General features: G+C 42.3%; 1 protein-coding gene across 1 annotated transcript; it reads left to right on the forward strand.

Annotated features, from left to right (window-relative positions):
* On the forward strand, positions 1-15831 carry PLEK (pleckstrin). Its single transcript, XM_065632166.1, has 9 exons — positions 1-111; positions 3700-3855; positions 6030-6211; positions 7458-7549; positions 8541-8725; positions 10358-10462; positions 12154-12237; positions 13641-13710; positions 14577-15831. Exons 1-9 carry the CDS (start codon positions 64-66, stop codon positions 14714-14716), a joined length of 1062 nt encoding a protein of 353 aa, XP_065488238.1. The 5' UTR covers positions 1-63; the 3' UTR covers positions 14717-15831.
* Positions 15832-26173: the final 10342 nt, after the last annotated feature.

The raw sequence follows: 26173 nt of genomic DNA on the forward strand, positions 1-26173 counted from the left end.
CTTTGCTGCCAGAAGAATTTAAGTGCCAGCACTGGTAGACCCAAGAGCAGGATTGCCTGAATCATGGAGCGAGAACCGATGCGCATAAGGGAGGGCTACTTGGTTAAGAAGGTAAGTGGGCAGTTTTGGACCGAGTGGAGGAGGAAGCTAGCTCTGAACAGGTTGGGGAGGTGTAGGGAAACATACTTTCATTTCAGTTATTAAAAAAAGATAATTTTTTCCAAACAGGTAAATGAGCAGAATTCCTTGAGCAGTAGAACAATGTGGTGTTAGTGATTATAGAGGTACTTGCTAGCAGTTACATCTTGCCAGAATACTACATGAGGCATTTTGCACATATCTGAGATGTACCTTTGGATCAAAAGATTTGTAGTTTTATTAAATAGCTTAATGTCCTTAGTGGAAGCTTGGCAAAACAGATAACAGCTTGAAATGGCCACAGCATACACTGTATTGCACTTAATTTCTGAGTTAAACATCATGGAAGCATAGTGAAATTAAAGAGGTATGATCACCTTGGCCTAGAGACAATGTGTGGGGCTACAGGCACTTCCCTTCTTTGGGAAGGCAGTTGCTGCCCCACAGCAAACTCTCCTCTGGGGTCTTTTGTGGTAGAGTCCACAGGATAAGGCCTTGACTTTTATTTAAATCCTTAGTGAGAGTGGTCTGGCTTAAAGCAGCCTAACTGAACAACGTCAGTCCCAGAGCGAGAGAGGAGCTCTCTCCTGTGGTGTCTCTGCTTATCAAAATGAGAATTTCACCTATACATACATATAAAACAGCTGTCTGGAGGGATCTCTAATCTGGGACCATTGTTGTCAAGAGACTGCTCCTTAGTCTTATTTCCACTGACACTGGAAGGAAGTAACTTCATAAAATAATCGCAAAGCTGCAGTGATGCTGTCATGAGCCAAATTCATGCTGCACAGATTCCAGATCTTTAGTTCCAATGGCCTGATACATAGAGCAAGCGCTCACTATCTGTGTTCCTCCATGACAGGGGAATGGCTGGAAACTTAGACACTGGGACAGTCCCAAACTGTGCGTGTGCCTGGTTTGGTATACTGGGGAAAAGATTCATACTGATGTGCCAGTGTCAGTCTCACGTTCCCGTGGGTGCCGGGTCCCCCAAAAGTCTCTCTGTGCAGGTGCTGCTGAAGTTTCCTGCTGGGTGCTGTTGCAACAGCAAAGTGGAAATTGTGCTTGTTTCCGAGAACAGCCAGCCTTGTAGGTGGCTCTGTCCTTGCAGAAGTGAACTTTTTCTGAGCAGCAGTGTGCGAGAGAGTGTGCGAGAGGAAGGGCTGGAGGGTAAAAGGAGCAGGAGATGCAGATCAGGCTGGTACTAGCCGTTTGATTTAGCAGTGAGGCTACCGTGAATTTCACAACCAGAGCTTCCAGCTAGGATGAGCATGCTCCTGATTAACCTTACCTGCTAATTATGTACTTTTTCTCCTCTCCTTTATGCCCGTAAAGTGAAACCAAGGATTCGACTTCTTAAAGGAGTCATCCATGCAGCCACTGCTCTGTTTAAAGAGTGAAGGCCATTTGTCACTGACTTTCTCCTATTGATATTTACATCATACTGAGAAACATGGCTGTGCTTGGGGATCAGTGCTTTTGCTGGGACAGTGTGATCTCCAGTAAACGTGGGATCAGATTAATTTAGGTCAGCTTAAAACTTTGTATATTTTGGGGAACTTGTGTCACCTTCTGAGAATAAGCAGCAGCTAATTTTCTGATCTTGTAGTGCTGCAGATGTTAAAAAAAGAAGTTCTACCAAAGGGAAGTTGTGTGTGTTTTCAAAGTGCTTAATGATTTCAGAGAGCAATTCAAGGAACACTCGTCTGTGTCTGCAGTCTTTGGAGTAGGTGTGATAATTTGATTTTTAGTCCAGGAAAATCAAATCCAGCATCCTGCTTGCTTGTCTTTCATGAGATGTTTTACGTGAAAACAATGTGTGGACTGCCAGTCTAACACTGCTCTGTGGTGGCTTCCATTGGCAGAGCGTGTCAGAGTCTGGTCTTCAGGAAGTACTGGACTTGTCTGTTTATGAGCACAAGCATCATAACCTGTGGTAAACCCACAAACAAAAGGGAATTGCAACAGTTCTTGTCTTGGCTCATCATCTTAATTGATTTCTTAGCAGAAAATCAACTGGTGGGTCAGTTTGGGCTCTCAGAAAATGGCAAATTATTATGCCTTATTTAACAAACAACAACAAAAAACCCCACACTCCAAACAACAAAACACAAAAACCACAAACCAAAAATGCACCAGAAAGCAGCAAACACATATGTGATACCCAGAGGAGACTCTTTTTTTTTTTTTTTTTTTTTAGTTCCCTATTTAGCTGGGTTTCCACAGAGCCCCCCAGGGCAGGGACTTTCCTTTGGAAGGTAATGTTAGTTTGTGAGGCACCTTCTGCTTCCAGTGGGGGCTGCGGAGGCTGGAAGCAAGTCCTGCTCTTGATAAGATCTCAGCTGACAGTTTCCCCTCCCCACCTTGTAACTGAACATAAGGTCTGATTCGGAGTGCAAAGGGCCTTTCATGGAAAGTAGGACAGAAAAAAAGGATGTGACAGAAAAAAAGGATGTGACAGAAAAAAGCTTAATTTGGGGAATAATAAATTTAAAAAAAAAACCAAAACCCTTGGCATGTTTCCGCCCAATTCACTTCTGCAGAAATACAAAATGCAAATGTAGCTAACTCTGCCCAGATAAATTTGGGTCTCTCTTTGTAACAGAAAGAACAAGGGAAGCTAATATTTTTAGAAGGATGGCTTCTGATTTGGAGCCCACACATGTTGATTGTGCTTTGGTAGTAACTCTTCAGAGGAACTTTTGGTATTCAGCACGTCTGAATGTTCATTGGGCTGAGAAGTAAGTCACTTGGGTGTTTGGGATTATGACCCCTTTTGAAGCTGGTTGCAGGTAGGACCAGAGAGGTCATCTATCTAGCTAGACTGCAAGTGTCTAAGTAATTTTAGTGGTTCATTGTGTTCAACACAGAGAAATAGGTCATTCCTCTCTGAGTCGCTGAGGGTTTTGCTGTGTGTTTCACTATATGTAGGATCCAGCCCTGTCGTTATCTTTGTGCTTCCATCTAACAGCTGTGTTTCAGGAATAGGAAGTAAAAGCTTTAAAAGATGAAGTGAAGCACCTTGATTCCTCACCACAGCAACTGGAGATCTGCAGCCTCAGACCCTTAAACACTTCATTACTCTTACAGTTTGTTCTCACATGTCTAGAAATACTCTGAGACGTGTGCTTTCTCATCAGACAGCCAAGCCTCAACAACTGACTGTGTTGTAGCATCAAGTCCTAAATATGGCATGGGATGCCCAGGTTAACAAGGCAGTCCAAATGAGCCAGTTCGCATCCAGAAATTTGGAGGATTGTTCATAATACTGCTGCTATGTAATCTTGAAGACAGTGGTTGGAACTAACTGATACTGAAAACAAATGCCTGCTGGGGCAGGCAGTTATTTTGGAAAAATTCATGGCTGGGGTGGCTACAAGGAGAAATTAATGGTGGTCGGAAGAATAACATTTTTAACTGCATAGTAAGATGGGCGCGGTTGTGGTATGTTTCCCTCGAGACGCTATAATTATTTTAGCACTTGGAAAGTCAGATTTGCAGTGAACATCATGTGAAGAATGGTTTATTGAACATAATATACACAGTGATTTATTGATTTAGGGCAGCATGTTTAATACGTGGAAGCCAATGTGGGTCGTACTCTTAGAAGATGGAATTGAGTTCTACAAGCGGAAGGCTGACAACAGCCCCAAAGGGATGGTCCCACTAAAAGGAAGCTCTATTAACAGCCCATGCCAAGATTTTGGCAAAAGAATGGTAAGTACTTTTTTTTATAACAATGATTGGCAGTATATTTATACTCCTGGAGATGCTGAAGGGGCACAAGGCTGGTGGTTACAAATTGTGTACATTTATCTAGTGGTGACTCCCAGTTGTCTTAGAAGGTCACAAGCAGACTTGGACTTATGTAGTGTTTGAAAGGTGTGACTGCTCGGTTTGCTAAAGTCAGTGGAAGTGATCCAAACAACTTCAGTAGGTGTTGGAGTAGATCCTCCTTATTGAGCCATGAACAGGCTTTTATATTCATCTGATTAAATTTCAGCTTTTTGAATTAAATAGCTTGTGTATCTGCATCAGGACCTGGCTTGAAACCTCGGGGCACATCACCAACACACTTTGTTTAATAAAAAGCAGGTATTGAGGGGAAAGGAAGCAATCTTGGATTTGTTAAACTGAGATATAGCCTGTTTATAAGAGGCTGAAACTGCATATTTTGAGATTTTATTTCAAAATGAATTCACCAGTGTTCACTGTTCTCAATCTGCAGTTTGGTCATTGCTGAATGTGATGTTAATTCTGCTGTACTGGGCTTTCTGTTTTCCCCATGGCTTTCCTGTAGATAGTATTATCAAGTATGATTGCTTGTAGTCAGATTCATTTGTATGAACTTAAACTATCTAAAATGTCAGTATTTAGCTCAGAAATGCTCTAATTTTCTCAAAAGCACAAACAGATCTGCATCTTCAGAGGGAGACTTTGTCACTTCTAGGATTGGAGACTCAAGCTCTTCACTAGTTTCAGAGGAAGCCTGGATGTCCAGCTGAGTGTCCCAGCTTTCTAAAAGCTGAAGTTAAGAGAGAGAGCTTTCCCAGTCTCCTCTGTGTACTGCTGGAAATGAAAACTCTTCTTTAGCATTTCACTGTATGTTGTTTCTCAGCTCTTCAACTTCGAGAATGCTGATTTTTTTTTTTTTTTTTTCCTTTGGTAAAAGCTTGCTTTAATGTTTTGATATTTGATCTGGTGTGTTAGCATGACTCTTGGATATGGGGATTTGCAGAGATCTGTCTGTTTGCTTTTCACATGCACTGGATGTTGTTTTTCAGAAAGTCAGTGGGACTTCTGCAACATTTCAGGGTGTCAGTATTTTTCCCATTGGCAACAATTTGGAAGATGCGCATTAGGGACGTTCAAAAATGTTCCATTTACAGTCGTGGGCTTCAGTAAACTCATTCAGTGTTTTGAGTTAATTGCTGTAGATTCACCACTCTCTGCTCTTTGACAATAGTCTCTACTTGCCCTCATAAAGCCACGCTGTTTGCTTGCTGAGTAACCTGTCATTTTTAGATGCCTGTTGATTTATTCTAATACAGAACAAATTACAGTTCCACTAATGGGGAACTGTATTTTAGAGGAAGTGGAAACCCTCTTGACCCAGTAATTAGATCCATATTTTTCACCCAAAAGATCACTGGATGAAAACGAGATCAAGGAATGTGAACTTTGCGGTGGGTTTTTTTTTGTGTTGTTGGTTGGTTGGTTTTGTTTCCAGGTTTGTTTTGGTGTTGGTGTGGTTTGTTTTTTTTTTTCTGCTTAGAACTGCCTTTAAAAGATCTTACTTTGGGGAAATACAGTCTTTCCACTGTTGCTAGCGTGTTTAGATAGGTAGTGCTCATAAGCTGTAGCCGAGGGCTGGATGTATCCTCTCCCTACCAAGCCCTTAAAGGTTTGCTAGGCTACAGATGTGTTCAGCTACTCTCCAGTGTGACTGTGACCGTTTTTTCCCATGTGAATCAGTAGCTGAGCAACATGATGCAGGGGTTTTTTTCTTGTTTATGGCTAACCACATCTATATTAACGTTAAGACAAATTTACACCCACTGTAAGCCTGTAAGGGCTGGGCACTTCAGCCTTTCAGCTGCAGTGAACTTCTCAGCAAAAGTTAAAATCCGCAGCTATATCGGTGCTAATCACCTTGGCTGTGCTGGCAATGTCAGGATCACTCACGGGGAAATAAATAAAGGAGTCAGTTACCTGCAGTGCCTGTTCATGTTTTTCTTCAGGGCCTTTTTTAGTTTAATTGTGGCTCTAAGGCAGTTCCAAAAGTCCCTTAGGCAGAGGCAGGCTGTGTGTCCTGGTGGTACTATGTTAATTGTGCCCAACTGGCTACACTAAAGTAACTTTAAAGAAAAACCCCGTCATTTATCTTCTAGTTTGTCTTCAAGCTCACTGCGGCCAAGCAGCAGGATCACTTTTTTCAAGCTGCCTACCTGGAGGAGAGAGATGCCTGGGTACGGGATATCAAGAAAGCAATTCATTGCGTAGAGGGAGGCCAAAGGTTTGCCAGAAAATCCACAAGAAAGTCTATCAGACTGCCTGAAACAATCAACCTGAGGTTTGTTCTCGTAGCTCTGCTCCCTCGTTTACTTCTGTCTGCAGGCAGCGTGACAGATATGTGAGCTCATTCTGCAAGAGCTCTGAGCTCTGTCCATGCTACCTCTCTAGTCTTCCTCAGAATCCTTTCTGCATGACTAACATTTTCAGAGTCTACAATGTGGCAGAAACGAGCTAGTGATGAGAACAGGGAAGATCATTTTTAATACATCACCTGTTACCAAAACATGCTTATTTATCAAAGGATTTTGCTGATAAGGAGATTATTGAGCACACTGCAGTGCAAAAGGAGACCACAGCCGAAGTGTGCTTCTTCCAGGAGAGGCATTTTTATACAGTATATAATTTATTGCAAAAATATTTCAAACCTTTTGTTTGCTTTCCTGAGAAATGCTGATGTTAGCCTAATTTTCGCATGGTGAGGGGAGAGTGGTGCCTGCCAGAGAACTTGTAACTGGCAAAGGGAGAAGAAGAGATAAAGGGCACAAACGGGAAGCCATCTGCTTGTCAGTACTTTGAAAAATTAAGGACAACTTATTTTTTGTCTCTAAGCAGTAAATACCAAGATACAAATGAGACTGTAGTGCTCCTTACAAGACAGCAAAACTGTACAGGGCCAAGATCCAACTAAATCTGACTTCACAGGCTTCAGCAGAGGATCACCCTGATTAACAGGCCAAAGGACTTAGCCTGTGACATTTAATATTTGTCCTTCTTGTCATTCCAGAGCTGCAGGGAATTAGAGTTCTGAGCAAGTAAAAAGTGGGTGGGAGGAAGGAAGTCAGACCAGAGTCACTGAAGTTCCTCAGGGCCTCTAAGAGCATCCAGGCTTTGGAGATATCACAGTGACAGGTTTTCTGCTCAGCCAGAGACCTCTGGGGAAATGCAGCGCAAAGCAGTGAGCTCCCCTATTGGCACCAAGGCTGTGGGGCCCTGTGACGGTGCCTCAGCAGCGGGCGTTGCTCTCTTCACACTTACAGTCACCACAAGTTGTTCCATTCTCAAAATATGGGGGTGTGGTGAGACATCTGTGCACTCACCCCTCTGCTCCTGCAGCTGTGACAGTCATGTAGTGAGGCCTTCAGGCTTTGCAACACAAATTTTTCAGGAGATTAAACCATGCTATAGCTCTGCAGGACAATATGTCAGCAGAAGTTGAAGACCCCATGAACGACAATGATATTATTGTACGAATTGGCTAAAGCTTTTTATTTGCTAAGAGTTTCTGTGGTTCTTTTTATGCACAGTGCTTTGTACCTCTCAATGAAAGATCCTGAAAAGGGAATAAAGGAATTGAAGCTGGAAAAAGATAAAAAGGTGTTCAATCACTGCTTTACAGGTAAGGAGCTCTGGTCTCTCTTTTCCATACAATAAAGGGAGCACAGGGCTGAGAGGCTAAAGATAGATAAAACAGCTCTAAGCTCTATAGAGCACAGAGAAGTTTGAGAAGAAAATCTGGCAGATGTCTTCTTGGCCAGCACAGGAGGTGCTCAAGGGCTGAAGCTTGAAAAGCATTCAGTTATAGTCATGGTAAGCAAGGAAGAAGGAAGAAATTGTAACCAGTGCCAGAAAAATTTGAGTAGATCTTTGTAGAAAGTTGCATGAAACACTTGATTCCAGAAGAATTATTGCTTTCTGAATTTTTTTATTCTGTCACATTGTAATTCATAGAATCACAGAATAGTTTGGGTTGGAAGGGACCTTCAAAGCTCATCCAGTCCAACCCCTGCCATGAGCAGGGACATCTTCACCCAGATCAGGTTGCTCAGAGCCCCATCCAGCCTGGCCTGGGATATCTCCAGGGATGGGGCATCCACCACCTCTCTGGGCAACCTGGGCCAGTGTTTTACCAACCTCAGTGTAAAAAATTTCTTCCTTGTGTCTAGCCTGAATCTCCCCTCTTCTAGTTTAAAACCATCACGCCTTGTCCTGTCCTGCTCCAAGTCGAATCTGTGGGTGCTAGAGTCGAAAGTCACCCTGTTTCGACAGCACTGTGTCAGTAAGATAGCCTGTGAGCCCACCTTCTTCAGGCTTGGCTGTACTTCCTACTTCCCCAGTCCCTGTCCCTGAGGCTTCCCAGTTCAGCCCTGCATCCCCTCCCAGCTCAGGTACAGTGTTCAAGAGCTGTACTGGCCCCTGCTGTCAGTTGGATCGGTTGTACCTCACTGGATGACCCAGGCACCTGTCTAGATGAGCTCTCTGCATTGTTAGCAAGGACATCTTCCAGGAGATTGATGAATAGACGGAGTAGGCTTGCTGCCTGTATATTTTCAGGCTTCTTTGAGTCTGTCTTGGTTTGTGGCTGATACCATTTGTTCATTTGTAACCAGGCACCTCTGTGATTGACTGGCTGGTGTCCAGCAAATCCATCCGAAATCGCAAAGAAGGACTCATGCTTGCCTCTTCCCTCTTGAGTGAAGGCTACCTGCAGCCTGCGGGGGATACGTCCAAGGCTGCTGCCGAGGGCCTGTCGGACACCCCCTTCTTAGATCTCAGCGATGCCTACTATTACTTTGTGAGTGTTGCATTCTGGTGGTTTTTATTATCTCAGACTAACTGATGCTCTGCTTTTCTCAGGCTTCTTATTGGATTTCTTAAGTCCTGGAGGAAGATTGTACAGAAATGGAGAGACCCATGTTAATTGTCTTTCTCTACATGATACTCAGAATGAATTAGCTCACTTTAATATTTGTAAGCAGGGCATTTTTTCTTCTGGCACCCTTCTTAGTGCGGACAGAGTGCTGAGATCAAGCTGGATTCTTTTTTTAACTTAGATTTTGTTCCTGGTAATTTCACCAGTGACCAGAATTTAGCCATCAGTTCCCCTCGTGATTCAGTGGAAGGGAAGAGAGCAACTCATTATCATGGGGCTTTCAGAGTGCCACAAGTTACAAACCCATTTGTGTGCAGAGCCATCAGGTCAGACTCAGTGCGTGTGTACGTGCACCACCTCACCCCCCCTTACCTGTGAGTGAAGAAACAAAAGTTTTTAATATCCCCCAATAATACATGTCCTGGGTACCTTATCCAATCTTTTCAATTTGTTGCTTCATATTCTGTGAATTGATTTGAAGAACTTGCAATATCACGATCACTGTCAAATATTGTTTTAAAGATGTTTGGCTCATGAACTTATGCTAACAAAAAAGTATGCCTTCTGTCAAGTAAAATGCATAAATATTACAATTCTGTGTGTATTTACCACATAGAATCACTCGACTTCAGCAAAATCAATCTCCCATTACTTTGTTTTCCTAGCATGTGTCCCTGGTAGGGAGACTTTACCTGTGCAGCAATGGAAGCAGAGACACAGCTGGTGAAGGCAGCCTTGTGGCCATCACCGTTCCTGGCTACCTGGGACACTTCTCCTTGTTTCTAGTTTGATTCAATACCAACGTGGTGTGAGGAGGCCACAGGCGGTCGATGTCTGACTTGCTATCATACATGTAGGCAGCACAGAGGTTTACTGTAAGCCGTATGAACGATTGCCTTCATTTACATTGTTCGAACAGTGTAAGGTTTCCGTAAGTAGCATCACAATTTATCTGGTAAGGAATGGATGTGACGCGTGGATCCTGAAGCATCCCATGCTCAGTGCACATATCACAGCTAGAGAAAAATTGCAAATTAAAAAAAACTAGGGCCAGTTCTTGTTGTTACAGAAGGCAGCCTATATGGAGCATTTCTTCTTCCTGAATTCTAGATGCCTAGTGATGGATGGAGGAAGAGGAAGGTTGTGTTGGGTGCAGGGATGGTCAACCTGGAGTGTATTGGCTGTGTCAGCATTGCTTCCTATGAACTGCTGCCTGTACATTTAAAAGACCGTGACATTAAGGTGTTGAGACAGCCTGTCCATCATGGAGGAAATGTGACACCAAGAATGGAGGCACTGAGATATATACAGATGCTCCAGCTCTCTTCAGATGCCCTGAGACCTGCTGGTGTAGTCCTACCTCATACTGAAATGCTTCCGTGGTGACTTGGAGAGCTCCTCAACTTCACTAGGAGATTTTTCGAGTAAAAGGGTTAATTTTTTTGAGGTGGCAAAAAGCAGGGTGGAGGGAAGCCAAGGAGAAGCCAGATTTGTATGTGTACATAATGATGCAGCAGCTGTGTAACTTCTGAGTTTTCTCTTGTGGTCGTGCAGCCAGACAGTGGTTTTTTCTGCGAGGGAAATTCTAGTGATGATGATGTGGTCCTGAAAGAAGAATTCAGAGGCATAATAGTCAAACAAGGATGTCTGCTGAAACAGGTCAGTGTTGCATATGTTCCATCCTGTCACTGGGATAATGTTGCTTGGATACAAGATTACTCTTTTACACCTAAAAGCTTTAGGGAAGAGAGAAACGAGCTTATGCCATCTGCACACTTGACAGGTTTCATCTCTGTTCCTCTTGCCTTTCCACAAAGAATGCTTGCTGTAGCATGGCAGCAGGGCGTTTGCCCAATGCTGCAATATTTATTGCTCTTATTACAAAATAAGCCAGTTTACAGTTTTAATTAGGAAAGAGTGCTAAAGCATGAGATGTGACAAGTCATCGGTACAATGCAGAGCTGAACTCGGGTGAAAAGGCTGCCAATCTAGTGTCCCTCTAGACATACAACTGGAGTCAGTTGCCAGTTTTCACACATTTTCTCAGCATACCTGTGCAAAGGAGACCTTTCAGTCACTAACATTTGATCCCATCCCATCTGTAAGATGGACGATAACAGCATACCTTCCTTTCCAGCAAAACATTAAGCAATACAGTGAATGTCGTGGTAAGATCCTTACTTTCTGAGGCCATTGCAAACAGATATTAGTGAACTGAAGGCAAGACCAGGATTCTTCAATGAATAGAATAGTTCAGTTGGAAGGAACCTACAACGATCATCTTGTCCAACTGCCTGACCACTTCAGGGCTGACCAGAGGTTAAAGCATGTTATTAAGGGCAAATGGCTCTTAAACACTGACGCACATGAGGCATTGACCACCTCTCTAGGAAGCCTGTTCCAGTGTTTGACCACCCTTTCTGTAAAGAAATGTTTCCTAATATCAAGTCTGAACCTTCACTGTTAAAATATCCCTTGGGAGACTAAAGCCTTTTTGATGGTGCTCACTTGTATTTCTGTTGCTCAATCACATTACTCAGGAGCAATGGAAGAAATTAAATCTGTGTCTTTCTGCTGACTTTTACCCTGTCACGTTCACCTTTGCCTACTTAGTAAGAGCTTTTTTGCAAGTGGCGTAGCTAATTGAGAAACTAATATTTTGAAATGCTGAGGGGAAATGATTCATGACAGTCTCCCACTAGCATTAGGCTGGATTTGATCACCCTCAGTGAGCTGTGGATCATTGCCTGGAAGTGTCACTGCTTCTGCTGAGCATGCTTTCAGCAGATCTAGATTTTCCCCACCCATCATTTCAGTTTTGAAAACAAGAGATGAGGCATCTACATCCATGTTAGGAGGTGATGTTATTTCTGCTTGAGCTTCTCAGCCATGAATCCTCTCCAGAGTGCTTAAGCCAGCTGAGCCTTTGTTGTTGTTGTCTTTGCAGGGAGAGGAGAACCTTCAGCTCAATAGTTCAGGGTACCTTCCTGTAAGGCATTTTTCAGCCATGTTTTCTGGCAAGCATTTAAACCCAGTTCTCACAGACCTCATCTGAATGTCATAACTACCAAACTATGAGGCGTGTTTAGGGGAATCCCTCATGTTGAAGCTGTTCTGCTATGTACAAAAACACTGAAACAAAACAGAGAGAAACCAGTGTGTGATAGCCCAATTGTTGTGAAAAATGGTGGGATGCAGAAAGGCCAGGTTCAAATCCCACTCCAGTGAATATTTCCCGTCCAAAATATTCAGCTTTTTGTATTTATCTGTTCTCTCATGTGTGGGTAAGCTGACTGTAAGCACTCGCAAGCAAAGCAGTTCATGACATTCCTGGTTTTGGATTTTCCTAGGGACATCGGAGGAAGAACTGGAAAGTGAGAAAGTTTGTTTTAAGAGAGGACCCTGCATATCTTCATTACTATGATCCTGCTGGAGTAAGAGACATTTGGTCTACTTTGGTTTATTTCCCTGTTTGTCTTAAAGCTGCCTTCCTGTAGCAATAAGTGAGTGGAGTATTTTCATGGGAACACGTTACGGGGAAGACCAAGCAAGACAGTGGGGCTGTTTGTGCTCACAGTGTCTGGCCACCCTTGGGAAGAGCAGAGTGAAGGATGGTTTCTGGTTTGCCAAGTCAGGGTGGCAAGTGCCACCCAGAGCTGGGAACAGGCAGCACTGAACTGTGTTCTCATCTCTTATCTGTGATTAATTAGAATTAATGCAGCTCTCACTTGATTAAAATGAAGTAGGTCATAAGTGCAAATGAACACAATACAGTCATTTTGCAGATTATAACTGAGGCATTTTCCGTGTCAGGCCGAGTTCCATTTCTTGTGTAATTCTTACAGGCCAAACCCAGCCCTAAGAAAGGAAGGGGCATTGCCATGGACAAAACCTGCCCCCCAAAAGTTGCCATTCAGGTAGATTCAGCCCACAGGTTTTATTTCGCCCTGCACTGCTGCAGGAGCAGCACTGTTGTGTGGTGGGTCACAGGTGCTTCACGCTGTGCCTGTCCCCTTCGGCAGAGGCAGCTTAGACACCGGAGGATCAACGCTGAGGAGTTTCTGACCTCCCTGTTTCCAGTTTGCCTTTCCTGTTCCTGGTGTCCCCTCTCAAAGGGCTGTGTCAGCTTACAGAGGCTGCTTCTGTGAAACTTAGGCCAACAAGAATGCATCTTCACCCGTTCTTTGACTATCACAGTCCTCAAGTGCACAAGAGGCCAAATTGTAAATAAGGATATACCCGGTTTCCCCCGAAATAAGACAGGGCCTTATACAATTTTTGTTCCAAAAGATGCTTACTTTTTTACATGTATAGGTATAGCTGCCTGAACACTATTTAGATTAACTTTTTTTAATGAACTGTAACTAGGGCTTATTTTTGGAGTAGGGCTTGTATTTTGAGCATCCTCAAAAATCCTGAAAAATCATGCTAGGGCTTATTTTTGGGGAAACAGGGTAGCTGCTCTTACTGCTTGGTAAGACTACTTCTAGTATCTACTATTTTTCTATCTAATATTTTTTTCTATTCACTGTGACATCAAAAGAAACTTTTATCTGGCACAAGGCTTATATTCTTCTTGTACCTCTATTCAGGACATGCTAAATACTCTGCAGATCCTGAATTCCAAATCCTAAAAGAGATTTCCTATTTACTTGTAGGTCTTCCCTCTACCGCTTTTCCCCACCCTCCATGTCACACACAGACTGAGGTTCCCCTGGTTTCCCAGGTGACAGACTAAGTCCGCAAATGCTTTTGTTTCCATTCTGGAGTAGCCAGATATTAACTGTGAACAGTTTCAGAAGTGTTGCATTTCTTTTTGATTTCGTGCCCTCACCAGGGAGAAGAACCACTGGGAGCAATTCACTTGAGAGGCTGCGTGGTGACAGCGGTGGAAGATATGCCAGACTGTAAGGAACTATATTGAATGAGCTGTGTAATAAGTTTGTGGTGCATTCTTTCAATCTGCCTGAAATCACAAGTGGTTTTTACTCAAAAGCAATCTATGTGTAACTCTTCTAGTAACTAGTCTCTCTATTAATGTCTTAGTTAGTGGAGAGGATGCTGTGGGAAAGGCAGCAACACAGAATCTTGTGTTTTGTCTGTTGTTTAGAGAAGACCTGCCAAAAGGATGACACCATCACTACGTTAGGATAACTGCCCTTAGACAAAGTAAGCTGAGTCGACTCATTTTAGGTGACGGATTTAGGATGAAAGCTTTACATTAGAAATGGTTATGCCTACAAATTATTACTGTTCACATTCTGCTCCCTCCCAAAACTAGAAGATGTGGGAACAGCAATGCTTAAACATTGCTGCAAGGAACAAGAAACACTCATTGCATGAATTCTCCTTTCCATGAGAGACAGACTGTCATACCAAGCAAGAAAGCCTGTTGGATTCTCAGCACCTCTGTAGTCTGTGCTGGCAGATAAGAAATAGCAATTTTTGGGTATGATGTGAACTTCAATGTCTTGTGCTTGTAGCTGGCAAGGCACAGAAGGATTTGGGGAATATATACTCCCTGCGGAGCTGCAGATCCTTCTGTGATCGAAGATCAATTAACCAGAGACTCTTGAAGGTGAATCCCTGGGTTGTTTCTCTAAGACAGAGATCTATCTCACGGACACAATCTTGCAGTCTGTTTGAAAAGGCATATATATTCATGCACAGCTGTAGAAAGGAAGGAAATCCCCTTATGGTGTGTAAAGAAAGAAACGTTGTAAATACAAGACTTTATTCTCTCATAGCTGACTTCCATATTTCTTCCCTGTAGCCAAGAAGTATGATGGTGACAACATCCTCTTTGAAATCATCACGGCAGATGAAATCCACTACTATTTGCAAGCAGCCTCATCCACAGAACGTACAGAGTGGATCAAAGCAATTCAGGCAGTTGCTAGGACTGGAAAATGAAGATGATCTGCCAGTGAGAAGACCGACAACTGAAATGAGTTACTCAAACCAGGAATTTTAGCATTTCACTGAGAGAAATCGATATCATCCAGAAAAGCATCCTAGGGCTTGTGGGTTTGGGGTGAGGGAAGGTAGTAAGTTTTAATTCTATAGTGGGCACTAACAAACTAACATTTTTCCACTTGTGTTATGGTAATATTTTACTAAATTATAGCATAGAACATGGCATATTAGTGTGTGCTGCTTAGAGTAATCAGTCTACCTTGGTCAGGTTGTACCTTACACCTTTCTCTGCTGCCAAAGCTGATGAGAATTCACCATTAACAGAGGACAGAGTCATGTCGCTGACTGTAAGTGAGGAACTGAACTACCTACCATTCAGCCTGTGTTGTGGTTCAGTACCTTCAGATATTTCAAAGTCTTCCCAAGACAAAGTTTATACTTTCTTCTTTACCAGCCAGTGATCTTTCTGCTGCCATGTTCACCTGCACATGTAATGCCATGGATTTAAGGAAAGAAATCGAGTCACTTGGAAACCTAATCCACTCCTTTATAATCCTTCAGTGTTAAGGAAGGGAAGAATGCAGACAACTATGGAAACACCTGGAAAGCAAGTACAACTCCGTGGCAGCGGTATGAGCTTCCATTCAGGAAATGTCTCTTCCCAATGGTATTTCAAACATGAAGTAATCTCAGTTCAACTTCTTTATCACCCGATTTTGACCTTTGCTGAATTTCTCTACAAGAATCTGCTCTAGGACCATTGTTTCCCTTCATTGAGGTTTCCAAAGCAGTTGCTAGGGTGTCATGTACTGCTGTATTTGACCTGCATTTGAATTAAGAATCTTGCAGGAAAAAGGAAAGGATCCATGGGTTACTTACTTGAACTACTGATTGAAGTGATTTTGTTCAGGTCTTTTTTAACCTCCAGCAACATACTCAGTCCTTGGTTCTGTGCCTTAATAATGTAAGAGAAACCTTATGCTTGCTGTAGCTGCAATAAACATCATTACTGGACAGGGTCAGTTTACCTAATCAATCCTTATTTTTTTGTCTGACTGTATGTATCAAACTTCCAAGTCTTAAATTTGAAGCGGGAGCTGAAAGTTAATGTCCGATCCTACATGTAGACTGTTCCTTTTGCAAGTTGATGTTTCTGAGTGTGCAAATAAACTTAAAAGCTTCTAAAATTCTGTTTGTAGATCTAGCAAGGTGCCTTATCCTTAAGAATCCTGATTCAGATCTCTTCAGTGTAAAAATAGATCTGGAGCTAGAGCTTCTCTTCAGTTCTGCTTAGTTATACCTGTATCTGAGCTAATGAGCCTGAAGGTATTTTGCCTTAGTATTGCTTATCAGAAAGAAAACACAGGCTGGCCAGGGCAGCAGGCTGGGAAACATGGCATCGTCATGTCCATGTAAGACATCCAGAGGAAATTGGCCTCTGGCAGGTGTTTCCTGTGTCTCACACGAGCTGGCAGGATCGCTGCAGCCTGCTCTGTCATTCTGAGTAAGGAAGACTTATGGCAAAAAGATACGGTGTTTGCTCAGCCTGCTTTCTTGATAATGGCTTTGTGGTTGCTGTTTGTTTTTGCTTTCGGAGCTGGCTAACCCAAAAATACCCTCTGGCACAGGAAAATAGAAAAAAAAACTTCACACAACCAAACAACAGAAACTTGCCCAGCTTAGCAAAGGAGGGATGCAACTCCCAATTTTTAATAAGACTAAAAAGTTTTACCACTCTTTGACTTGTAATTTTTCCCTGCACCCTGTCAAGGGTACAGCTGCCCACCTATGAATGGTATTTTCTCTGGTAGATGATGCTAGTGAGTGTATTTGGGGAAGAGCTCTGGCGTTTGTACCAGACTCTGTCAATGGGGTCTCTAACCTCATAGGTAGCTCTTTTGAAGAGAGATCACAGAAGTTTGTAGCTGTCTCTGCTTCTTAGAGGAAACGGGAAGATTGGAAGTGTATGTCTGATGCCATTTCCTGCTATAAATGTTTCGTTTGCCTGAGACTGATAGTGGGAATGACTCCAAGCTGTTCTTTCTTGTAGTCAGATTCTCATGCATTTCTTGACATCAATAGTTAGCTCCACATTCCATGGTGAATGCATTCTGGTCCATATTCAGACAAAGCCTGACAAGAAAAAAAAAAAACATTTCTGCCAGTCCCAGCCTTTTTTTCTTTTAGGATCAGGGATCACAGACCTTTCTCTCTGATGAGCTTTTCACGAGGGATGGATTGGGGACCAGGGTGATTATGGGGCTAGTTTTCAAAGACGCTCAGCTTCCTAATTCACAGCAGTGCTTTTGAAAATCAGAGGAGGTACCTGAATACCACCAGCAGTGTGACCTTGGGAACTGCGTGTGAGATAGTGATAATTGTCACAGCCCTTGAACTGAGCCAGTGCAGTCGCTCGGGAGTTGAGACAAGGTAGTGAGAGCTACTGTAATCCATGTCTGTCTGTGGAAAAGAAAGGTTAGTTTTACGTCACTACAATTTCCAGTGATAACAAATAGATCTCATTTAAGGGAACTGAGTATTAAAAAACAACTACAAGCCTACAGAGATTACGAGGCCATCTTGGTTACTCTGAAGGCATGGAAGGGAAGAGGCAGATATCCTGAATACTGCCACAAGAGAAGAGAGAGCAGGCGTAGTGCAAGGAGCTATTAATTGAAAGAGGAAAAACAGAAGAGCAGACCTTCATGTACCATGCTTCCTCCATCTGTTTTCACCCTCTTTCTATTCAAATCACACTTCTACAAACTCAGCAAGTACTACATCAACCTCAGTTCCTTTTTCCTTTTTTACTTGCGAATTAGTTTTTTTTCATAGACTAAAAGACAGCAGAAGAAACCATTGTGAATAAGGACTATATTTATAACCTTCAGTTAGTGTAAGACTCACATGATATCATCTACTATAAAGATCCTCCGAGGTTCATATTTGACTTGCCTCATCTTACACTGAGCAGTTTTCCTTCCTCTGGAACACTGACGATGTGCTTACTACAGTCAGGTTTTCAGGAATGTTAATTAACCATGCACCCTTAAAAACATCCATGTTTATGCAGAGCTCCTTCTTCCACAGTTTAAATGAAAACAGGACAAAGGAAACCACACATGTATACATTGAAAAGGAACATACATGAGGACTGCAGCAGCCTAACAAGCTTTCAGCCACAGGTGTTACTTTTTCTCATCATTTAATACCACCCCCCCAGATGGAGGTAGTTCTGTCTTAATGTGTCCCTAGTAATGGTTTCTTACAGCTGTTTACTTTCCCTATGCTGCAGCTCTCTTCTGAAAGGTAAGGTTAGCATTATTTCATTGCTAAATGTACTTATTTTGGTGCTGTTCTTTGCAGTATGCTGTTGTTGCTTTTTATTTGCAAGACTAGATAATAGAAAGTGTTAAACATCCACTGAATATGTGGGTTTAGTAATGCAACAGTTTATTGGGGAATCTTAAATCATATTCATAAAGATGAAAAAACTACTTTAGGCCTGTGAGGTATGATCTAGTGTGTGCTGTCAAATCTCACTTTTTATTTGCATTTGTGCTTGCAATATTGCAGGTAATTTTTCAGTGCAGTAATACTGTTTCTGTCTTTGTCTTAGATTTCACTTTAATACACGTTAAGCACCACAATTTTTTTCCTCATTTGTTCTCAGGTAATTTAGAAGTTATTTTAAATTTAAAGCACTCGGTTCACAGGGCTCTGGATAAGCTCTTTTTGTTCTTTGTAATATGACTCCATTTGTTCTGAGTTCAGGCGTGGGGAGCACCAAAACAAAGAATCCTGAAAATTTCCCTTAGATAAGCTTTTTGGTGGGGGCCAGAAACATTTTAGCAGAGTGTTGGTGTGGTTTTTTGTTTTGTTTTTTGTTTATACATTTTAAAACTGTAGGAGGAACTCTGAAAGTAAATGAGCGAGTAGGTTAAGAGTCCTCTGCTGGTTGTTGGTTGTCGATATTTCTGTGGATGTCCTGAGTCTGTGTTTTGAAATGTGCATGTACTTTTGCTTGTGAGCTCTGGTCTTCTCGTTGATCTGTAGAGGTTTGATTGTGCTCAGTGTGAACTTCTGTGTGCAACAGAAGACTTAAAGCAGGCTTCAAATTTCTCTTTGGGTCTGATAGCTTTGGCAGCCTGAGAAAACTGCATGTGCTATGCAATAAATGATGCCAAGTTCTTTAGCCTCCCTACTTGAATAATTTCTAAGTAAATGTATTAAGTTGGGTTTGTCTTAAAGTAAACAGAAGTGGAATATATGTGCTTTTACATGTTAATATTATACCACAATATGTCAAAGGTTCTTTTTGAAAATTAGGATAAAATAAAATCAAGGCTTTTCACACAGCCTCTGGTTTGGAGGATTGCTTCCAGGTAATACAATTCAGTAATTGCATAGTTATATTATTTAGCCTGTAAGCCGAGCAGTTCTCAATATATCAAGTGTCAGATGTTTGTCCTTCAATATCAGGATACAGGATGGAAATCTCAGTCCTGCTTCTTGCGGACCAATGTTGACAGCGAGTAAGGAGTCTTTCACTTTCTAACCCTTTCTCTGCTCCCTAGGAGTGTGGTTCTTGTCTCGTAGCTTTCTGTGACTTAGTCCTAGCTGATCTGCAAATGAATGTGGCAGGGAGCTGCCATCTGCACCTGTGAGTTGTTATTGTTGTGTGGGATGATGACAGAATTGAAGTCTGAATCTAATGCAGGAAGAATAATTTGATCTGCAAGCTAAGCAAAAAACAAAACCAAAGAAACAAACAAAAAACCCCACAAAAACAAACAAACCAAACCAATAACAAGCAAAAAAACCCCCATACACCCTTGAAGAATTTCTGGCTTGAAAACAAGGCTCTAACATTGTTGTTACTCACGAGACTTCTTGAAATGGAGTTTCTTGTTTGGCTTCAAAATAAATGTGCTGCTTTTTTTTTTTTTTTTCCCCTGGATTAGAACATCAGACTTCCTGCTTTGCATTCAGAACCAAACCCGTGGCTTTTCACACTTTGTTTCTGGTTCTTGTAGATGGCTTAATTTTTTTTTTTTTTCCTTTCAATTTAGTTTAAGGGAGAGTACAACTGTGTATGAAAGCTGAGGGAAATGCTACTTTTAATACTTCATTGGACGTCCACTGTAAGTGTAATAGGGTATAAGTAAAACACTTCACCTTGCCTGTGTAGACTCTGCCTTTTTTTAAGATGGCACCATGTTTCCTTCTCTTCCTCCATCCCACTAAAAGATGACTGAGAAGGAGGGAGGAAGGGAATTGAAGGCAAAAGCTGATGAAACTGATGGATTTTTGCTTCCAGCAGTTGAAAGGGAGGAAAGTTATGTTAGTAATTTTTGTAAATTTGCCTTCAGCATGTCTTTCACCAAAATCTTGAATGTTAATAAGCCAGAGTGATCAAGGGAGAGGAGAAGGAGGAACTGGGGATCAACTATAAGAAAAATATAAAAAATCCAAAACTGGACACCCCAATTTTCCCCCATCCTCAAACCCAGATACTAAAAGGACGTTGAGAACTTTTTTCTTAAGGGCATTGCTATTAGCCACTTTATCAAATATACAAGAACAACCTATTGCAGACTGATCGAGTCTCAATTATATAAATCAATGTATAATCAGTCTTTTCATGTACCTGCTTCCACATCATAAGGAAAAGTCTGAGAAGCACCGATGTATATGAAAAAAAAACCCAAACAAGAAACTATCTCTCCTGTCCTTCAGTGCTCCTGCTCTGTGTGTGCATAGGTGTCCTGCTTTTGAAGGCCGAAGTTGCTGTGTAACTCCCTAGTGTGCGGTGGTGAAAGTACAGTAGCAAAACACGTGCATGTGAGAGATTTTTGGATAATAGGAAGAGTTGTTTATATCAGATTTTTAACACTTGTGCCGTTGTCTGATTAATAAAAGGAAATATTTCATTCTTCTGATACATAAGTGGTAAAATAAGTCATGGCTTTTTTTTGTTTGGTTGGGCTTTTTTTTAATATATTTACTTGAAGGAAGGCTTTTTTTTTTCCCCCAAGTTACATCTTCAATTTCCCCTTTTTCCTCTTCCTCCCACCCCACCTCCTCCTTCTTAAAGCTATTTTGACCTAAGCTTCCTAATCTAAAAAGGGAGCCCGTGGCTCTGCTTTTTGGGCATCATAAAGTGGAATTCAGATACATAAATGCCAAGTAGCATTTTAGATGTGCTACAACATGCCACGTGGTCTTTAATCACCCCTCTAGAACAGCAAAAGCTTCCTCTCATCTCCTCGTGTCTACATGCTGTGTATGGATGTTTGGTTACTTTATGGATATCGAGTGCTATTACAGTCTCCCTGTTTAAGCATTTGAGAAGCCTCTAGTGTTATCATCTCTAAGATATGTGTGTTAGAATGATTTTTAAAAACAGTATAATTTAGTGATAAAATTGTCTACAGACTAGTGATCTTCAAGAATAAAGGTGCATTAGAAAAGCTGATGAGTTTAGTGAGCCATCCTAGGTGAAATTGAGGCACATTTCTGTTATTTGCTCTACTATCAAATGGCTATATACTGTATTTTGAGAAACCTTGGTGTTAGGATTTCCTAGCTGAACTTGCAGAGTACTCTTGTTCTGTAGTGTTGTGGTGAAATAATAGAGGAAGCTATTGAAGATATTCCCTTGATTGAACAGGTGTGTGAAGTTCTTATAGGGTATTGTCAGACTTCATTTATTAGCAGTCAGATACTGCTGAAAAAAAAAAAATTGCCTTTCTCAACTTGTCTTTTTTCCTCTGTTAGGATTAAAGGCTTAAGGTGTCTGGTTTGTTTGAAGTTTTCCTTCTGTTCCCAACTTGCTCAACCTCTACCTTCAGTTCAGCCTTCAAGCTGATTCCTCCAGTAGGTAGCTGATAGCATCTTGTGGTCTTTGGTGTTCTGAAATCACCAAAATGTTTAAAAGCAAAATTTAGTGCCATGGCTAATACATGGGTAGTGGTGTCCTATGGCATCTGGAGAAGTCTTTGTGTGGAGCTTCTACTGTCTGACATCTCAGCAACAAAACAGCCTGTGCAGTGACACCCCTGTATTAGTAAGCAGCAGCTCCTTTGCCTGTTAAGAATTTTAAGGACTGTACGTTAAAATCGGCACGTGCCGCGCTAACAATATTTTAAAATGTGAATCAAAAAAAGCTAACCTTGTACCTGATTTGCATGCTTTAGCAGGCTGCTTTTTATTCCCCTCCCCGCTTTGTGAATCCACGGTTGCTGGATGTGGTGTCCGTGTCAGACAGGATGACTTTGAGGACTCAGAGGTGGCTGCAGTTCTTGGTACATAGAACTGTCCCCTCGGGTTTCATCTCAGTAGGTCCCCCAGGACCTCTGAGTTTGCTCTCCATCACCTCTCTCCTTCTCCCCCTTCTGCCCACAGTTGTAGTGTGGGGTTTTTTTGGTTTACCAGAATAGTAGAAGTGGGTCTAGCCCTTAGCACTGAGGCCTGGAAAGAAAAAGCCCACACCACCAGCGCCTGATTTTTAGCATTGTTGTGCTAATCAGAAGCTGCTGCTGACTCGTGATGTTAAATGCAGCAGGATGATTTTGGGAACAGACATTCCTGAACAAGCAGTATGCTGAAAAACAACCACGAAGCGTCAGGATGCTCTTGGGAATCTGATACGCCTCTACTCAGGTTCATTTGGAGAGAAAATAACATCACCGCCACCCAAGTCCTCTGATCTGTATGCCCTTATTGCCTTCCTGTCAGCTCTCACAGGCTGAAGCAGCTGATCCCAGTCCTGAGCCCAACTGCTCTGTCCTTCTGTTGGGGTAACTCTGTCACTTGGGACCTTCCAGAGACGAGCAGGATAGAGACATGAAACGCCAGTGCTTGCCTATCAAGACAAACTCTTCTCTTGACAAAATTAGCTTTGAAATTTGAGTGGTCTATTAAAAAAAAAAAAACAAACAACAAAACCTCTATGATTAAACATTTCGTGCTTTCTTTTTCATTTATTCTCACTCTTAATGGCAATGGCCCAAAAGCCACATCCTGCACCATGATGAAACAAAGCCACACGGTCAGCTCCTCCCTTCAAAAATGGAACAGTGCAATACTCAGTGGTTGCAAGGAGGGTTCTAACACCACAGGCAATTTTGGAGGTGCAGAAATAAAGTACTGACCTCAGGGGACCTGAAGTTGAGCTTCAGTGCTGGCATTTTGGTGTCCAGCTGTGTGCAGCAGCTCGGGACATTTTGTGCAGAAGCCGGGCTGGTTTGAGCCTGTGTCGCATAGATGGGCTGTGTGGCTGGAGGACATTGTATTTGCTCTGCACCAGACAAGCTTCATGTTGTCTCTCAAAGGCCTCTCTGTCTTAGGATGAGAGGAAATGGCCTCAAGTTGTGTCAGGGAAGGTTCAGATTGTTTATTAGGAAAAATTTCTTCACAGAAAGGGTTGTGACACACTGGAACAGGCTGCCCGGGGAAGTGGTGGAGTCACCATCCCTAGAGGTGTTTAAAAGGTGTATAGCTGAGGTTCTTAGGGACATGGTTTAGTGCCAGATTTAGGTTATGGTTGGACTTGATGACCTTGAGGGTCTCTTCCAACCAAAATGATTCTGTGAAAGCTGGGCAGGCAGGAAGGTCATGCAGCTGATGGGTGCCTTGGACACCTTTCTGCAGCTGATGGCTTCCGAGTAGGAGGGTCGAAGTGGTGTGTGAATGTGGTGGGAAGGTCAGTGGGGTTTGCTAAAGTAGAACTTTCCACTTCCTCAAAAACTTGTGTATAAGAGAGCTGGGCACTAGTCTTGAAAAATAGTTTCACCAGCTACCTAAGTGTGAGGCTCGCTGGCGCATGTCCTGGGGCAGTAGGTGGGTTTTACATGTGTGGCCTTTGCTGCTGAGGATGCTCTCTGGGGAAGTATGCCTACTCATTAGGGCTAATTTAGCCACCAGTACGGTTTTTCCTGTCACTGGCATTTTGGTAGGTTTTGCTCACATGTAGAAGGGGAAAGAGATGAGCCCAAACCAGCTCGTGTAGGAAGTGCCACTGTTTGGAGTGATGGATGCTGCTGGGGCTCTCTTTAAAGTGAAGAGAACACACAGCCAGCCTGCAGCGCAGCTCAAAGGCTGGGCGGGGGGTGGAGGGGCACAGGGGTGGGGAACAGAATCACAGAATTGATGTAATGAAATCTCCAGGGAGCATTAAAACCATTAAAGGAGGAGCTTAGAGTGGGGACGGGAACCAAGCTTTGTTTTCATGAGAACTTGTACTTCAATACTTTTTTTTTTTCCCCCTGTCAGTAATAGATTTTTCATGAGAAACACATCTGCTACTCCAGGTTTAAAGATCCAGGCCTTGTCTAAATTGCACAGCTGAGTGTTTGATTCCTTGTGCGTTTAAAGAGGCGCAACCACCTGGTCTGGACAGAGGTAGAGGTGTGACAAATACTGGTGATACCTGCACTCATACGAGAATAGGGAAAAGCTACAGTTAAGTGCACAGTCACACAACTCCGTGTCAGGATTTATACTAGAATTATTATTCTATTTTAAAATTGCATCCTGAGACAAATATATGAGAACTGACAGCTGAGGGGCAGGAAAGGAGCAGAAAAAGGGGATAAATGTCTGGGAGTTAGAGAGACTGGAGGTAACAGGAGGAAAAGGGTGAGGGACTAGGTCCAATATGCTGCACTTTTCCTCTCTTATGATTAATAAATTGGGCACTCCTGAGGTGATGAGGATGTACTGCTAGTGTTATTCATTGTTAAGTGATTTGCACTTTGTTTTTTCCACTTCTAGCTCTCTTAAAGTCCAGGTAAAAGATACTCTGAGCAGGGAGTGAGGTAGCACTTTCAGTGGAAAAAATGTTGTGCTTGGGTTTTTTTATTGTATTTTTTTAAATTCCTTTTTTTAAAAAATTTGAGCTAAGTAGATATAATCTTAGAGCACAATAGCTAATAATGCAGCTGTGTTTGTAATTCATTGAGCTTTATGCTACAATCATTATACTTAGCAGTGCTCTTTACTCCGAGTTACACGTGTTCTAATAAGGAACATGTAGGAGGCTGAGGGAAGTGAATCAGTTTTGATGAAATCTGTTGAATGCTCCAAACTAGAAAAGGGATCAGGTAACATACTGTTCTCGGAAGCATTTTGGAACTACCAGTTTCACCTGACTGTTCTGTTTATCCCTTGGCCTGTAGATATGGACATCTACCACGAACAGCCTGTGAACCCAGACACTTGCGATTAAGGGAAGTAAAAAAATATTAGATATTTTCACCGGATATTCTGCAATGATTACATAATTGTGAGAAAATAAAAATGCATAAGTTGGAAGCAAGTTTAATGGTTTGTTTAACCCCCAGCACCATCAAACAAAAAGTGCTACTCGATCTTAGTCCAGAGGACCATGGGCTGTATTTTCAGAGGAAACTTGCTCTACTGCTCCATCTAGTGTTATTGGCTCCCTCCCTACCGTTAAAAGTAAGGGCTGGACCTCATTTAAGTAAACTGTACCTAACAGGAGCCTGATCTAGTGACATTGAACCTCATGTTCATGACAGGACACTTCTGCCCTTATGTTGCCAGAAGGTCCTCTGCCAAAGGCTGCAGTGGTTGATTTGTTTCATAAGCATGGTGGAGAATTGGTCCCAGGTTGGTGACTGAATTGTGTAGGAATACCTCAGGCAATAGGACCTTCCCAGTGTTTTCCCACTTACTTTACTCCTTAGTGCAAAGTAGGTAAGGAAAGGCGATATTCAAACAGAATTGATTTTTGTGGTTGCTTTTAGGTTGAGAAACATGACAGGCATTTCTTTTACTAGCAGCAGTTTTTAAAGTCAGTGACAAAAATTGCTGCTGGCAAAGCAGGGTTTGTGTGATGGGAGACCATCCTGTAGGAAAAAACTAAGATTCTGAATGTGTTTTAGCCTGACTACAAAAATACATGAAGCTGTGGTGTGTGGTTATCTGAGTTATTTTGTTTAAAGCATTAAATTTTGCTCTTGTCATGCAAATGACTGAAGTTCATAGCTAATGGCAGGGAGGCTGTTAGTTATGTGGCTGCTTCAGTCCTGCTTGGTGCCTGGATCTGTGAGTCCTCATTCAGAAATCCCACAGCCAGGCAGCGGAAAAGCAGCTTTACAAGCACTAACACCTCCGTGGGTGCGGGTTCAGAAAAGATCTCTGTGAAGGGGCTCCGTCCCTTGAGATGGGCACTGGGGATGTTCAGCTGATCCCGATGTGGCTGCCTTGTCCTCTTCTTTGCTTGCCAATGTCTGGATTTGTCCCTCCCTCAGCCTTCCTTTGTGGGCTCTCATGTTGTGCTGCTGATACAATAAGCTACCAGGTCAAACACACTGTTTTTTTTTTTAAAGTAATCTCTTCCAAAATAAGAAGTGCAAATTGAAAGTACAATCAACATCTTTTTGACAATACAGCAGATCATTAAATTTACAAATATAAAACTACAAC

This window comes from Caloenas nicobarica, chromosome 3 (genome assembly GCF_036013445.1).
Source record: "Caloenas nicobarica isolate bCalNic1 chromosome 3, bCalNic1.hap1, whole genome shotgun sequence".
NCBI classification, from domain to species: Eukaryota; Metazoa; Chordata; class Aves; order Columbiformes; family Columbidae; genus Caloenas; species Caloenas nicobarica.